General features: G+C 46.9%; 1 protein-coding gene across 2 annotated transcripts in view; it reads left to right on the top strand.

Annotated features, from left to right (window-relative positions):
- Positions 1-12268, top strand: part of STK40 (serine/threonine kinase 40) — a 31734-nt gene extending 19466 nt beyond the window's left edge. For both annotated transcript variants that reach the window (XM_085313253.1, XM_085313254.1), the window contains exons 8-12: positions 4054-4169; positions 6894-7038; positions 7428-7547; positions 8543-8627; positions 9626-12268. In XM_085313253.1, the coding sequence (XP_085169379.1) occupies positions 4054-4169; positions 6894-7038; positions 7428-7547; positions 8543-8627; positions 9626-9844 (685 nt within the window). In that variant the 3' untranslated portion in view covers positions 9845-12268. The remainder of the gene's footprint in view (positions 1-4053; positions 4170-6893; positions 7039-7427; positions 7548-8542; positions 8628-9625) is intronic.
- The last annotated feature ends 543 nt before the right edge of the window (positions 12269-12811 follow it).

The following is a 12811-nucleotide window of genomic DNA, read 5'->3' as shown; positions in this document are numbered from 1 at the left end:
AAAAAAAAAAGAGAGAGAGAGAGAGAGAGAAAAGGAGGGGGGGGAGCAGAGCATCAGCCAAAAAGGGTCATCACTGAAGTGTGACTCGCTCATAGCAAATGATGCTGATGCAGCTCTGATTACTTCTCTTTCAGTCCTGTTGGGATGAGTTTGATTGTTGTCAGGGAATGAGGCCATGGTTTGTCTGCAGTTAAGCTGTAGAAAACTGGTCACCAGTTTCAGTAGCAAATACGAACTTTAAAATTTGCCAAAGGATACCAAGGATCTTTTGACTTCAGTCTTTTCCTGATGCTCATTCTGAACTGCACTTTTGCTTGGGCAACTGGCTTGCTGTCCAGGAGAACCTTGCAAAGAGGCTTCTCTCTCTGCAGTGAAGTTGGACCTTCTGTCGTTGCTTTCTCRCTTGTCCCCAAAACTTAGCGCAGACTCTGCAGCTGGATGAATATCAAGTCTGTTTTGAAGAGAATTAGCCAAGGCTGTGTGTGGAGTAATTGTCCTAGTTTTTTACAAGGTCTGCTGGTTGAAATTAGACACCTCAAAGCAAAAGCAATTCTAAAATATTAATTTCTAGAATATGGTGAATAGCACAGGGCTTAATCTGCAGATTTAAAAAGACACCCGTGTTGAAGCCAGTGTAGATGTCAGTCATCTTTAGTTTGAGGTTTGACTGCATTTTAAAATAAGAGCAGGCTTACATTGTGTTTCGAATTGCTTCCCAATGCATGCAAGTAAGCATTACACTGCTTCCTGCTCTTACATCTGGCTTGATGCGACAGTCCCAGCTCAGCCCATCTACACAGCTCATTTACCTAACCAATAGATGTTATTGTGACCTCTTCTACCATGCTGAGAGCACTGAAGTGTGGGTACTCGTGATGTTTGAGAGTATAGTGATTTATGGCAGCTCCCCCTTGAGCAGCATTACACCTGCATGATTCTACTGTTCTGCTCTGGCCCACGCATGTCCACTGCCCTGTTCTGCTGGGCAACACCTGGGAGCCATTTGCCTACATGCCGTTTAAGACTTGGGAGTTCTGTGATCTCTTTAATTTCACAGTGCACTGAGAAGTTATAGTTTCATATTAGAGCTCTTTAACCCATTTCAGGCATAAATCTGCTCCTGTGTAATTTAGTTCTAAACTAGCTTGGAATGTTTTTATATTGGCTCTTATTTTTTCCACAGAGGTAGTTGATTGCTTCCCTGTTGTTTTTTGTGCCACATGGATGTTCAGGGATTAATAAGATCACTTATTAAAATTGAAAAAATACAGCTGGGGTTATATTCCTGAAAAAAAATGCAACAACCTGTAGCAGAATTAAGGGGTTAAAATGCCTGCAATAAGAGGGGTAAAAATTCTGTGACTTCATAGCTTTATTATAGCAATCCAGAAATCTGCAAGAGGACAAAAGTTTTATGTACATACATACATACATATACATACATATATATATGTATGTATGTATGTATAAGAAGTGTTAAGCAGCTCTGTTCACATAACTCGCTCTTCGTGCTAAATGAATGCCCAGCTCTGCAGTCTGTAGTTTAATCATCAGCAGCGCTAAATCTTTGACTGCTACACTGCTGTGTTTCTGCTAGCAGTAAAATACTTATCTAACGAAGTTCTTATATCTACTCTGTATCTGCTTGAAATAGCTTCCTTGTTCCCATTAGCTGTTTTGATGCAAGCCATGGTTTGTTGGTTTATAATACAGTAATGTCTGACGTGTCTTCAATGCTGCCCAGATACAGGAGGGCCCAGGCCTCCCTGCGCGGAACAGACAGCACCAGTGGGGCATGGGCTCGGCACAAAGGAGAGAGGAGGCCAGTGATACCATTCACTGTTCGGTGGCTCCTTGGAGTTTATAGATGTCTTAGTTTATATAGTTATTAAATTGACCAAGCTAGTTCCAGTTCAGGTACATTGCTGTATTCTTTCAAGTAAATTACTGTAGAGGCTAATTATTTTGCACTAATTTTAAGAAGAAGTGGAGTTTGTTGTCTTTCATACTCTGTCCAGTTTTCTGTGGAGTGAATAAAAAAAAATGGAAGGGTTTGGATTTGCAGGTTTCTAGAGTCTGCCCAAAGCATGTAGACTTGCTGTGGTCACAGCTGGCTTTTTGTCCTCCCTAAGTCTGTTCAAAGGCAATCAGATTTTGCCTATCGAAACAACAGCTGGTGGTTTTCAGGGCCACCTGTAAATTGTTCTGGATTGTTTCTAGTTAGTTATTGTAAGATATATCTCCTATCTCTTGCTTGTTTGAATCTCCTGCTTGCTAGGAAGAAGCAGACCGAAGTTGCTGCTTCAAGTGCTTCCCTCCTGTTCTGGGCAAAGTGTAAGGGGGAAGGTATTTGAAGCTGTGTCAACATATCTGTCAAAGTCATTCTTTGTACTATGTGGTACACTTGCTTTTTACTGGCAAGACCATCAGCTGGTAAGGAAAACCTGCTTGTAGCCTCTAAAGCAATGAGTCATTTGAAAGGGTGGGTGAAGCTTAAGAATAGATTACCATGGAGAAGACCAGTCATCTGGACTGATAGAAATGTATGTTCTGTTCCAGACGTGCTCACGAAAGACGGCTAGGTCTTTTCTGTTGGCTGGAGAACAAGGCTTGGCTATGCATCACTCTAAACGCCAAACCCTGCATGTTGTTCTCATGGGCTAATGAAAACCCTCCAGATGTTGTCCCCTGGGAGATGCACACATTGAAACCTCCCTGAGTCAAGCTCCCAAGTAGACAGAGCAGTAGTAGATCTAATTTGTAGTTAAAAAAAAAAATCCAACAAGTTTCAGTGACTGAAAATGAAGTAATCTTGAACATTTTTGTGTCTTTCAGAACGCTTGGTGCTTTGAATCTTTRACAAATCCTGGAACTTGTTATTTGCTAAGGAGGTCTCTTGATAGTTGAATCGAACACTTCTTAAACACAACTCTGTCTTAATAATCAGCTCTCCACTGCCAACCCACACATAATTTTATTTCACTTGTCTGTTAAATTTGCTGGAAATATTTCTTGGTTATTTTGACTGATTTAATTCATGCTCTCAGACCCTAGATGTGTAATACTTTCAAGAATATAGAAATCTTCTATACAGTATTTTTCTGCTCAATCCTTTAAGTTATATTTTAAGAGCCAAATTATCCAAGTGACATGGAAGTTTTAATATGGCAGTAATTTTGTAATGATCATACTTTTCCTTGAAAAGCTGCTAATTTGGAGTAGGCAATACTGTGGGGAAATAGCAATATCTTATTACAGAAATTGCACATACCTGCAGTTCTCACCTTTTATGAAATACTTAGCTATGAGGTTTTTGGTATTGATTAAACCTTCTCTGTTCTGCATACCTTCCTGTAAATAAGAGTTCTGGAGATCAGGGGAGAATGCTATGGGAAACTTGTTGTGGGATTCTTAGGTAATGTAAGTGGCTATACTGAATCTCATCAAAGGTCCTGTAGCTCAGCATCCTCTCTGAATGACCTGCTGGAGAGCATAGACAAGTAGTGCACAGGGGCGTAAATATGGCAGCCCTTTCTGTAGTGTATCTTCCCTCAGCTTACAGAATGTGTTGTATGGAGAAAATACCCTTAAAGATAGTAGCTGAGAAGAGTAGGAGAGTATCTGCTGTTAAAAGAAACACTTACTTGCTTAGCAGTGATGCCCTGTGTGGTCAGCAAGCACGTAAGTGCAAATCCTGGTGCTGCTGATCCCTGCAGGCTGCTGTGCTGTCAGATGTGTCGTGGGAGGCTGTCCACTGTGTGGCTGCAAGGTGGGCAGGTTATTTGAGCAACCTGTGCACTCATGTGCCACTCAAGTCTGATGTAGACTTCGTCCATACCTGCAGAACAGCTTCTCTATTCCCTCTATAAAAGAATCTTACAAGCAATGTTGACTTGTGCAGAATCTCTCCAGCGGGATGGAGTTGATCTTATAACCACGTTTATAAGCCCACAGCTTCAAGCTTTCCCAAAGCCATGTAGACATCTTTGGTTCACATTGTCTGGCTCATGGCATAATGGTCCTTATTCACTGATACCTTCTGATTCTCCCCAGGACTCACCGAATTACCATAACAAACTTCTGTCTTGGAAAGCACCTAGTGAGTGAAGATGATCTGCTAAAAGACCAGCGAGGGAGCCCTGCCTACATCAGCCCGGATGTACTTAGCGGTAGGCAGTCTGCTTCATTCCTAAGCAGGAGTTCAAAGCCCCAGCACTTACTACTGTTGTTTTATTTATTTGTGGCTCTTGTCATTAAATGAAAACTATTTCTGTTCCCATATGAAATCTGCCTTCTAAGACCCTCTTAATGAGGGTCCAGTTATAAGACCTACTTTCCCAGCTGGAAAAATAAGCTGTAGAGGAAAAGAGATGAGTAAAAACTTTGTCTTAAGGCTAGTCTGAACTTCAAAGATAATTAAAAGCTGCCTGCCTGTTCCTAAATAAGTCCAACTGCAGACAAGATATTCGGTTTCCCATGTCTGAATTTTGTTCCTGGGGCTTGACTTAAACAGCAGGTCAATCCCTAGGCCTAAGAGACAATCAGTACAAATCCCACTATAATGTCAGTTTATTTCAAGCAAGTACTGTAAGAGGAGCAGTTGCTCCTGTTGCTGCTCCTTTCCAAAAGGGAGTTATTGACTCCCCAGGCACTTCTAGACTGACTGAGGAGAGTTATTTAAAAAGAATGACCAGACTGGCAGTTCCTCTGGACTATGTCTTGTCTCCAGCAGAGGCCTTAAGCAGATGTCTAGGAAGGAACAGATTTTCCTAATGTTCTCCCACTTTTAAGTGTGTTGAGTGCATGAAACCTTCAGAAACAAATTCAGTTTCTGTGTATTTAATTGCCTTCAGCAGGTTTTTCCCATGAGCTCTAAAGTGTGCTATAATACTGGTTGCTGGATGCTGTAAATGGATGATGTGAAGCTACATAAAACTGTGGACGTAGTGTCTTTAGCACCAACTATTTTCTGTTTGTGTAAGTCTAAACTACATCGGGCAGCAGCACTCGCTGATACACATGTAGCAGGAGTGGAGTCCAGAATCCGTGGCCATCTTCATATGGCATTTGTTTGTGAGAGGATAAGCTCTGGAATACTGAAAGCACCTCTGCAAAAGATCAAAATTATTCATTACTGGTCTTGATTCTCTACAGTTACTGTATTTAAGAAATACCCTCAGATGGAGTTAGTCTTTTCTGTGCTTATTTCAAGACCCAGTGGAATCCCCTCGGTGTATTTGTTGTCAGGGTTACAGGCAGCAGCAGTGGCTGCAGCTGAGCTCTTCTGTTGTGATCTGCCAGGCAGGTTTGATGCTGCTTCCCTCTTGGGCAGGACTCAGCCAGGAAGGGAGGCAGGAGCAGGCTGGGGAGACAGAATGTGTGTTTTTTGCAGGCCTTTCCTGTTCTTCAGGATATCCTGAGGCCCCTGTAACCAGAGGGATGATATGAGCCAACTGCTCTGCAGGAGCTTGGAGCAGTTGTAACTCAACTAGCTAGTGTCTGGGAAAGTTTGTATGGAGCTCCTCCTCCTTGCTAGGCTGGGGTACCATTCTCTGTCCTGGATTTCAGCCCTCTACACCCTGCTTGCCAGCACAGCACTACTGCAAACACCAGTGTTGTTTTAACAGCTCTGATGGGTGATCAAATGGCCTGTGTGGAGGCCTAGTGCCACAAGATACTGAATACCCTGATTTTACGAACTTCTCTGGGAGTTGAGACTGTTCAAGACACTGCAAGGAGCAGCCTAATTTATGGGGCTGCATCTTGCTGCAACCCTGGCTAGGCTGGTCTTCAGATGCAATCATGCTGCACTCTGCCTCCACCAGGACRTGTGTAGCCCTTCCCATTTGGGGCTCTGTGCAGCGCAATCCTCTCTTCTCTTGAAGAAGCTGTTCTAAAATGGTTCAGTTCTGTTCCCTTCCAAATCCAGAGGGAAGAGTTACTTAAGGACACTTCAAACTTCACCACCATCTTGAGACTCTGAGAGACTGTCCCTGGTACATAGGAACATCCCTCTGTCTGTATCACTAATATTTCTGTGTAAAAGGAAGCTTAAAAAACCCAAAGAATTAATCATTGGTTTAGRTCTCCAGGAGAAGCTGTCTTTTTCTAAGAGATGGCTTGCATTTTGTGGCTGCTGAAATGTCACTGCAGGAGAAGCTGGAGGAGGAGGGAGAGGTACCTTTTTTGAGCACATAMAGCAGAGAGTAATTAGTACAAATAATGAATGCTGCAGCAGTGAGTCACTATGTGAGTCAGAGGAAGTCATTCTCTTAATCCTGTGCTGTGGTACAGCATTGGAGTTTAATTTTTGACCCTCATGCAAGCTGCTGTTTGTTGATTTATTATGTGATTGAAGGGACTTTAAAGCAGTATTTCCATCTAGCGGATTCCAGGGCGTGCTGGGGTTGCAGCAGCGTTTTGGAATGCCTCTGCTGGGGGAGGAGTCTTCCCAGCGCTCCACTGCTTCACAGCAGGCTCCAGGGACTGTGTGCTTCAGGTCCTTTCTAGAGGCTGAGTCCCATCTCAAGAGCCTGAATCCAAGTGTGGAGGGCCTTAGTCTGCATTTCTGCTCACATCTCCTGCACAGACAGCTTGATGGGGACTGGTGTTAACCTTAGGGCACTGGTCACCGATGTTCTCTTACCAATGTATTCCTTTCAGGCCTTTTTTCTTGCCTCCCCATTTTGTTTGCTGGCCCTTAAATTCCTTTCTCCTTTGACCTGAATTTGAAAGAGATTCTTACTGTCTTTGAACAGGAAGGGCTGAGCAATTTAATCCTTTAAAAGGGAGCATGAGCAGAGGTTGCTTCTGTGCTTTTACTGTCGCTGGTGGACTGCAGAAGTCAACAGTATTGTAAAGCCTGTTGCTTTTGTGTCTCCTCCTTCCTACAGGACGGCCATACCGCGGGAAACCCAGTGACATGTGGGCGTTGGGTGTGGTGCTCTTCACCATGCTCTATGGCCAGTTCCCCTTCTACGACAGCATACCTCAGGAGCTTTTCCGCAAAATCAAGGCTGCAGAGTACACCATCCCTGAGTGAGTACAGCCTGTCCCAGGGTGGCCCTTCTCTTAATGTCTACACAGGCAGTGCTCTGCGCCTTATYGTGGCAGCAGGAGCTGGAGGGACTTTGGTCAAAGCCCTTGAGGGTCACAGCAGAAATCAGAACAAAGGCTGTGTATGCAGTAGACGCCAAAGAAGTAGTGGCTAAGCTGAGACATCTTGTACAAAGGTGAGAAAGGCCTCATGCTGCTTGAGCAGGGAAGCAACTGCCTGGTTAATTCTGGGATCTCCCAAGTCAGAGCAGTAGTAGCTCCTGCAGCTCCTGACCTGCAAGCTCTCAGCCTGTCCATTCTGTTGCTGACTTTGCCCACCTCAGACACTTGGCCAGCTGACAGTCAAATTCATCATGCTTTCTCTCTCCCAGGGATGGACGGGTCTCAGAAAACACTGTGTGCTTGATCCGAAAACTACTGGTCTTGGATCCACAGCAGCGTCTGACAGCTTCTGAAGTGCTGGATTCTCTCAGCTCTATCATAGCATCATGGTATGTTCAAGAGAAGAAAGACAGGAACAAAGAGTCTCTGGCCTCAAGTTGTATTATTTCAGCTGTGGTCAGCAGTCTGCTGCCAAACACAGGAGACCAGATGGACAATATGTGAGAACTGCAAAAAGGTTTTTAAATCCTGTATCACAAACATTTCCRTTTGGTTGGCAGGTGACATTGGTGGCTGCTGATGGACATAGAGTGGTTAATGCAAATGCAGGTTGTTGTAACAGCAGTAAAATTACCAAACAGTACTGGGGCACAGGAGTGCCTTTGCTGCTCTGTGCCACCTCTTCTCTCTCTGAATTTGACTCTTAAAGAAACAGGCTAATGGTCAGGAATACTGTAGATGTACATATAGATGCAACCAAAAGACAGTCATTTCCTACAGGTTTGTAATTAACCCTGCATTGTCAATTAAATAAAATTAGGCATGAGACCTGGAAGGGAAGAACAGGAGATAGCATTACAAATGGGTAAACTACTCCATTTGCAAGGTGAGGATGCCATTTAAGGGTAAAACTTACTCCAGGACTGGCATGAACCAACTGGGATGAGATTCTAGCAGCATGCTCCAGCAGAAAGGAGACCTGACAGTGTGTGTTCTGAGCAGCCCTCTATCATGAGCCATATGACTCTCAGTCTGTTCTACACAGTGTACTCYGGCTGAGTTCTTGTGCTGCTTGTTGATTCAGCAGTGAAATCTGTGATTTTTTAGAGTTGTGGCTGTTTTCTCTCCTACCTATGCAAGATACTCGAGTTCCACATCCTGCTTAAAAAAGACTCTGGGAGTTTTAACATGATTTCCTTCAGTGGAAGTTGACTGTGAATTTGGAATAGTGTCCTTCAGTAGCAGTCTAGCAGGCATCTAGACAGCATTGTGCTAATGTAGTGTGCCAGCAGTGGTCAGGCAGGCAGCAGTACTGTGACAAGTCTGTTGGGTGGGGGAGCTGGCACTGTGCTCTGAGTTTTTAATGATGTGTTCTCATCCCCAGGCAGTCTATGTCCTCGCTAAGTGGCCCTTTGCAAGTTGTGCCAGACATTGATGACCAAGTGGCTAACCCTGAAAACCCCCAAGAGGTAGGTGTGCAGGATAGTCACCCGTGATGCTGAGGCCGYACGCAAAGGAGCGGGTGTTCACTTGTGCTTTCTAGGGCCACATTTCCTGCTGAATCTTTGTCCTTGGCACCTGCACACCCTTGTGCTGCTTTTCCTTGCCCCTGAGCCAAGCCCATCTGCTATAGTAAGAAATGCTAGTCCCATGTGGCCCCTGAGCTAGTGAGGGGAGGATGGTGAGGACCCTGCTGTAGTAACTGCTCCAGGATGCTCTGCATCTTGTGCAAAGTAAAGGAAGGTCTTATGCTGCTGGGACAGAGAAGCAGAAGGTATCCAGCCAGCTGTGCTGMATGAAAGTGAGTTCAGCTGACACAAGCTTTGGGGCAGTCTGCTCTCCTCGAAGATGCATTCAGTCCCTTGTATGCAGCTGAGAGTTTGCACATGTTGGCAAGAGCCAGGAAGTGGTAGCAGCACTGGCTCAGCGTCCGCAGTGCCTCCTATAATGGGAGCAAACATCCTGGGTTTTTTGCCAGTGTTATTTTATGTTAGCAGGGATGGCCAGTGACCTCACTGCCTGGGGCTCCTCCTTGGAGCTTTTGCCTGTGGCACAGCAGCCAGGCAGGCAGCATTACCTTCCCTCTGCAAGCTCCCCCTCCACTGGGCTTAGCAAGGATGTGAGAATTGTGGTCCAACAGCTGCACTAACTCCTGAATRCTTGCCAACACTGGGGTGAGCTGCACCAAGACTGTGCCTGTAAGGTTCTCAGACCTCTGTTCCTGATGGCACCAGGGAGTCYTGTGTGGAAGTTCAGCAGCAGCTCCAGTTGAAGGTGTTAAGTTAAATTCTAGCTTTCCCACAGTAGTTCTGGACCATCGGAGGTGAATTATGGTGTGTRTTAAGAGAAATGTGAGAGGTACTTGCTGCCACACTTCCATGCTCTTTCAGACCAGCTCAACACAAGCACAATCTGCTGTGGGAGCACTGATCCTCACTGTGGCTCTGATGAGGCAATTCTTTTGCAGGTGAAGGTGACAGAGGAGTGCTCACAGTATGAGTTTGAGAACTACATGAGGCAGCAGCTACTCTTGGCTGAGGAAAAGAACACCTTGCACGAGGCCAAGAGCTTCCTACAGAAGCGACAGTTTGGGAACATCCCCTCTGTGCGACGCCTGGGCCATGATGCCCAGCCCATGAACCCTTTGGATGCAGCTATCCTGGCCCAGAGGTACCTTCGGAAGTAGCTTCCCACACATCTGAGAGCACAAGCACCATCCTGCAATCTGCCTTTCACGTCACCTACTACAGCTCAACAGCAATACTGGTGTCCYGTGATGGAGAATAATGTAGCAATTCCTTTGAGCTCTGTTAAGGGACACACTCACACTCACTCTGGAGGGAGAAGACTTTTGAAAAAGCTAGTTTTGAAAGCAGCAATCTCTTGGCATCTTCTGGAATCTTTGTTTTTAAATCCAAGCCTAGATGACTAATCTGCTTTTAATCATGACTTTGTAATCTACCTCTCTTGTCTTTTTAACCATGCTGTTCTCTGGATCGAGCAAAGCCTGTCAGAAAGGAGAAGATTACCAAGGATGAAGCCAGTTTGCTGGCACAAGCGTTGCGTCTGTGTGTAGTAAGGAGAGTCGGCTGATTGCATTCGCTCCATATGGTTTGAATAAGCTTAGATTTATCTGGGTTTCTTGAAAGTAAGAATTTCTTGAAACCTCCCACTTCCCTTCATCTGCATCAAATCTTTTTTTCTGTTTTTAACATACCACCTGGTTTAAATGTGTTGTCTAACCCTCATTGGCTTTGTGTGGRCCTCAGTGCACTGAGGCCTTCAATAAGCAGTACACAAACAACAGCCCAGTTGCCTGGTATGACTAATCGCTGTTTTTGAGAACACAGCCATGGTGTGAGACAAGAAYTGTCATTGCAGACAATCACTGCAATGATTTAGTCTTGTCCATAGTTATTTAAAGGTTTTGCAGAACTTGGCCCATCTTGGCCTTTGAGCTCTCTCTCACCTTTCACTGATTCTTTTACTTTCATAAGAATATATGATTTAATCTTATTTTTTTCAGTAGCTTATCTAAGGTGCAGTTAAAATTGCATTAATTGATTTAGCATTTTCACACTTCATTTGTGGTACAGATATAATATATGAGTTATAATGTGAAAAAGCTTCCCAGAATAATCTGCCTAGAATTAGAAAGGGGCTGGCTGAAGTCTCTACTGTATTTGTTCTCTAGCTTATCTTGCCATCCCAGTCTCACCGTGTAAACCTGGGGCTTCCTCTGCTGTCCCAGTGTGGTGCATAGTGCTTAGGCTGGAGAAGAATGTCCCAGTTTGTCACCTAATGCCACTAGAAGAGCATTTGACTGCAGTGAGAACAGGAAAGATTGTTTCTGAGCCTTATTTTGTGAACTGGATGCCTGTCTTGCCAGATTAACTGTTCTCACACAAAGATCTCATGGCTCACAGTGTCCCCCCTATTTTCTGCTCAGCTTGGAGGTTTTTGGCTGGCTCTGGCCCCTGGTCCTAGCGGGCCGCAGCAGTGTAGGCTCCAACATCACATGCAGCACCAAAGCGAGTCGGGTGCTGGGAGCCAGCCGGGTTTGGCACAAGGGGAGGTGCTAGCAGGGCTGGGAGAAGCTGCCCTGGCCTTTGCCCAGTCCCAGGAACAGGTGTCGACACTGGCCCTGCTCGTGGGGTCAGCTTTGCCGCCATCGGCGAAGCACCTCTTTCCTGAGGAGCAGTCTCCACTGTCAGCTACCTTACCTGTGCCCCTCGCGCTGGCGTGGCACAAATTACTCCCTGCTCTGCCCGTGGGCGCAGGCAGGGAGCGAGTAGCAGATTTATTTGTAGCTTGTTGCCTTCCCCTGCCTGAGGCTGGGGAAGCAGACTGCATCTAGCATATTCAAACCTACAGTTGTCTTCTGGGGGACTCTAGTAGTGGACACACAGGGAGTGACCTGAACCTCCTTGGCAGCGTTGGGCATTAGGTTCTGCCTCTGAACTCGCCAAAGCACAGGGACTGCTCGCAGGCAGTTAATCTGTGAACACTAATACAGCCTAGAACAGTTGCACCAACCCCAGCCAGTTGAGCCAGTAGCCTGAAGTCTTAGCCTTATTTATTTTTCAAGGCGATAGATCTATCCTTGCGCACCCCTGTGCGAAACTGTCGCCCCTCCGGTGCCGCCAGCAGCAGCAGCAGCACCAGCCCCAGGGCAGCCCCTGGGGCCAGACCCTCGCCCCGTGCCGGGGGGCTGCGGCTCCTCGGTGCCCGCTCTCCTCGCTGGGTTCTCTCCCGCTCCTCCCCAGCCTCTCTCCYTTCCTGGTTGTGCCCCCCTATTCCCCCCCCAAAAAAGTTAAAGCAATATTCTGGGGATGCCGCAAAGTTGTATGATACTGAGTATTCCGGCAAACGAGCGATCGCCAGTAAATTCACATTTGTATTAAAGCAAACTGGAAAAAAATGCGGTAGTGCATGGGAGGGTTTGAGCTGCTTCATCTGGTTTCTGTGGTAGAGATGTATGACATGCTGTAGAAAAGGATCCTATTGTAAAAAAAAACAACAAAAAACGGAAAAAGTTTGTATAAAGACATTATTTTTGTACTACATCGAAACTACTCCTGCATGTCGGCAATAAAACTTCATAACGAGAGCTGAGGCGCACAGCGACCACGAGGGGGGCAGCGGGCCGGGCCGGGCCGGGGGCTGCGGCGCGGCACCAGGGGGCGCTGCGGGGACGGGCCGCGCGCGGCTGCTCCGCACCGCTCCGCACTGCCCCGCACCGCACCGCCCCGCACTGCTCCGCTCTGCCCTGCTCTGCACCGCTCCGCACTGCCCCGCACCGCTCCGCACTGCTCCGCTCTGCTCCGCACCGCTCCGCACTGCTCCGCTCCACCCCGCCCCGCACCGCACCGCCCCGCACTGCTCTGCTCCGCACCGCCCCGCACCGCACTGCCCTGCTCTGCTCCGCACCGCTCCGCACTGCTCCGCTCCGCTCTGCCCTGCTCTGCTCCGCACCGCACTGCTCCGCTCTGCCCTGCTCCGCACTGCTCCGCTCTGCCCTGCTCCGCACCGCTCCGCACTGCTCCGCTCTGCCCTGCTCCGCACCGCTCTGCTCCGCACTGCCCTGCTCTGCTCCACCCCGCCCCGCACCGCACCGCCCCGCACTGCTCTGCTCCGCACCGCTCCACCCCGC

This window comes from Rhea americana, unplaced genomic scaffold (assembly GCF_003343005.1).
Source record: "Rhea americana isolate MKP2758 unplaced genomic scaffold, rheAme1 scaffold_380, whole genome shotgun sequence".
NCBI classification, from domain to species: Eukaryota; Metazoa; Chordata; class Aves; order Rheiformes; family Rheidae; genus Rhea; species Rhea americana.
Note: the sequence above shows the minus strand (reverse complement) of the source record. Positions and strands in the feature narration are given on the sequence as shown.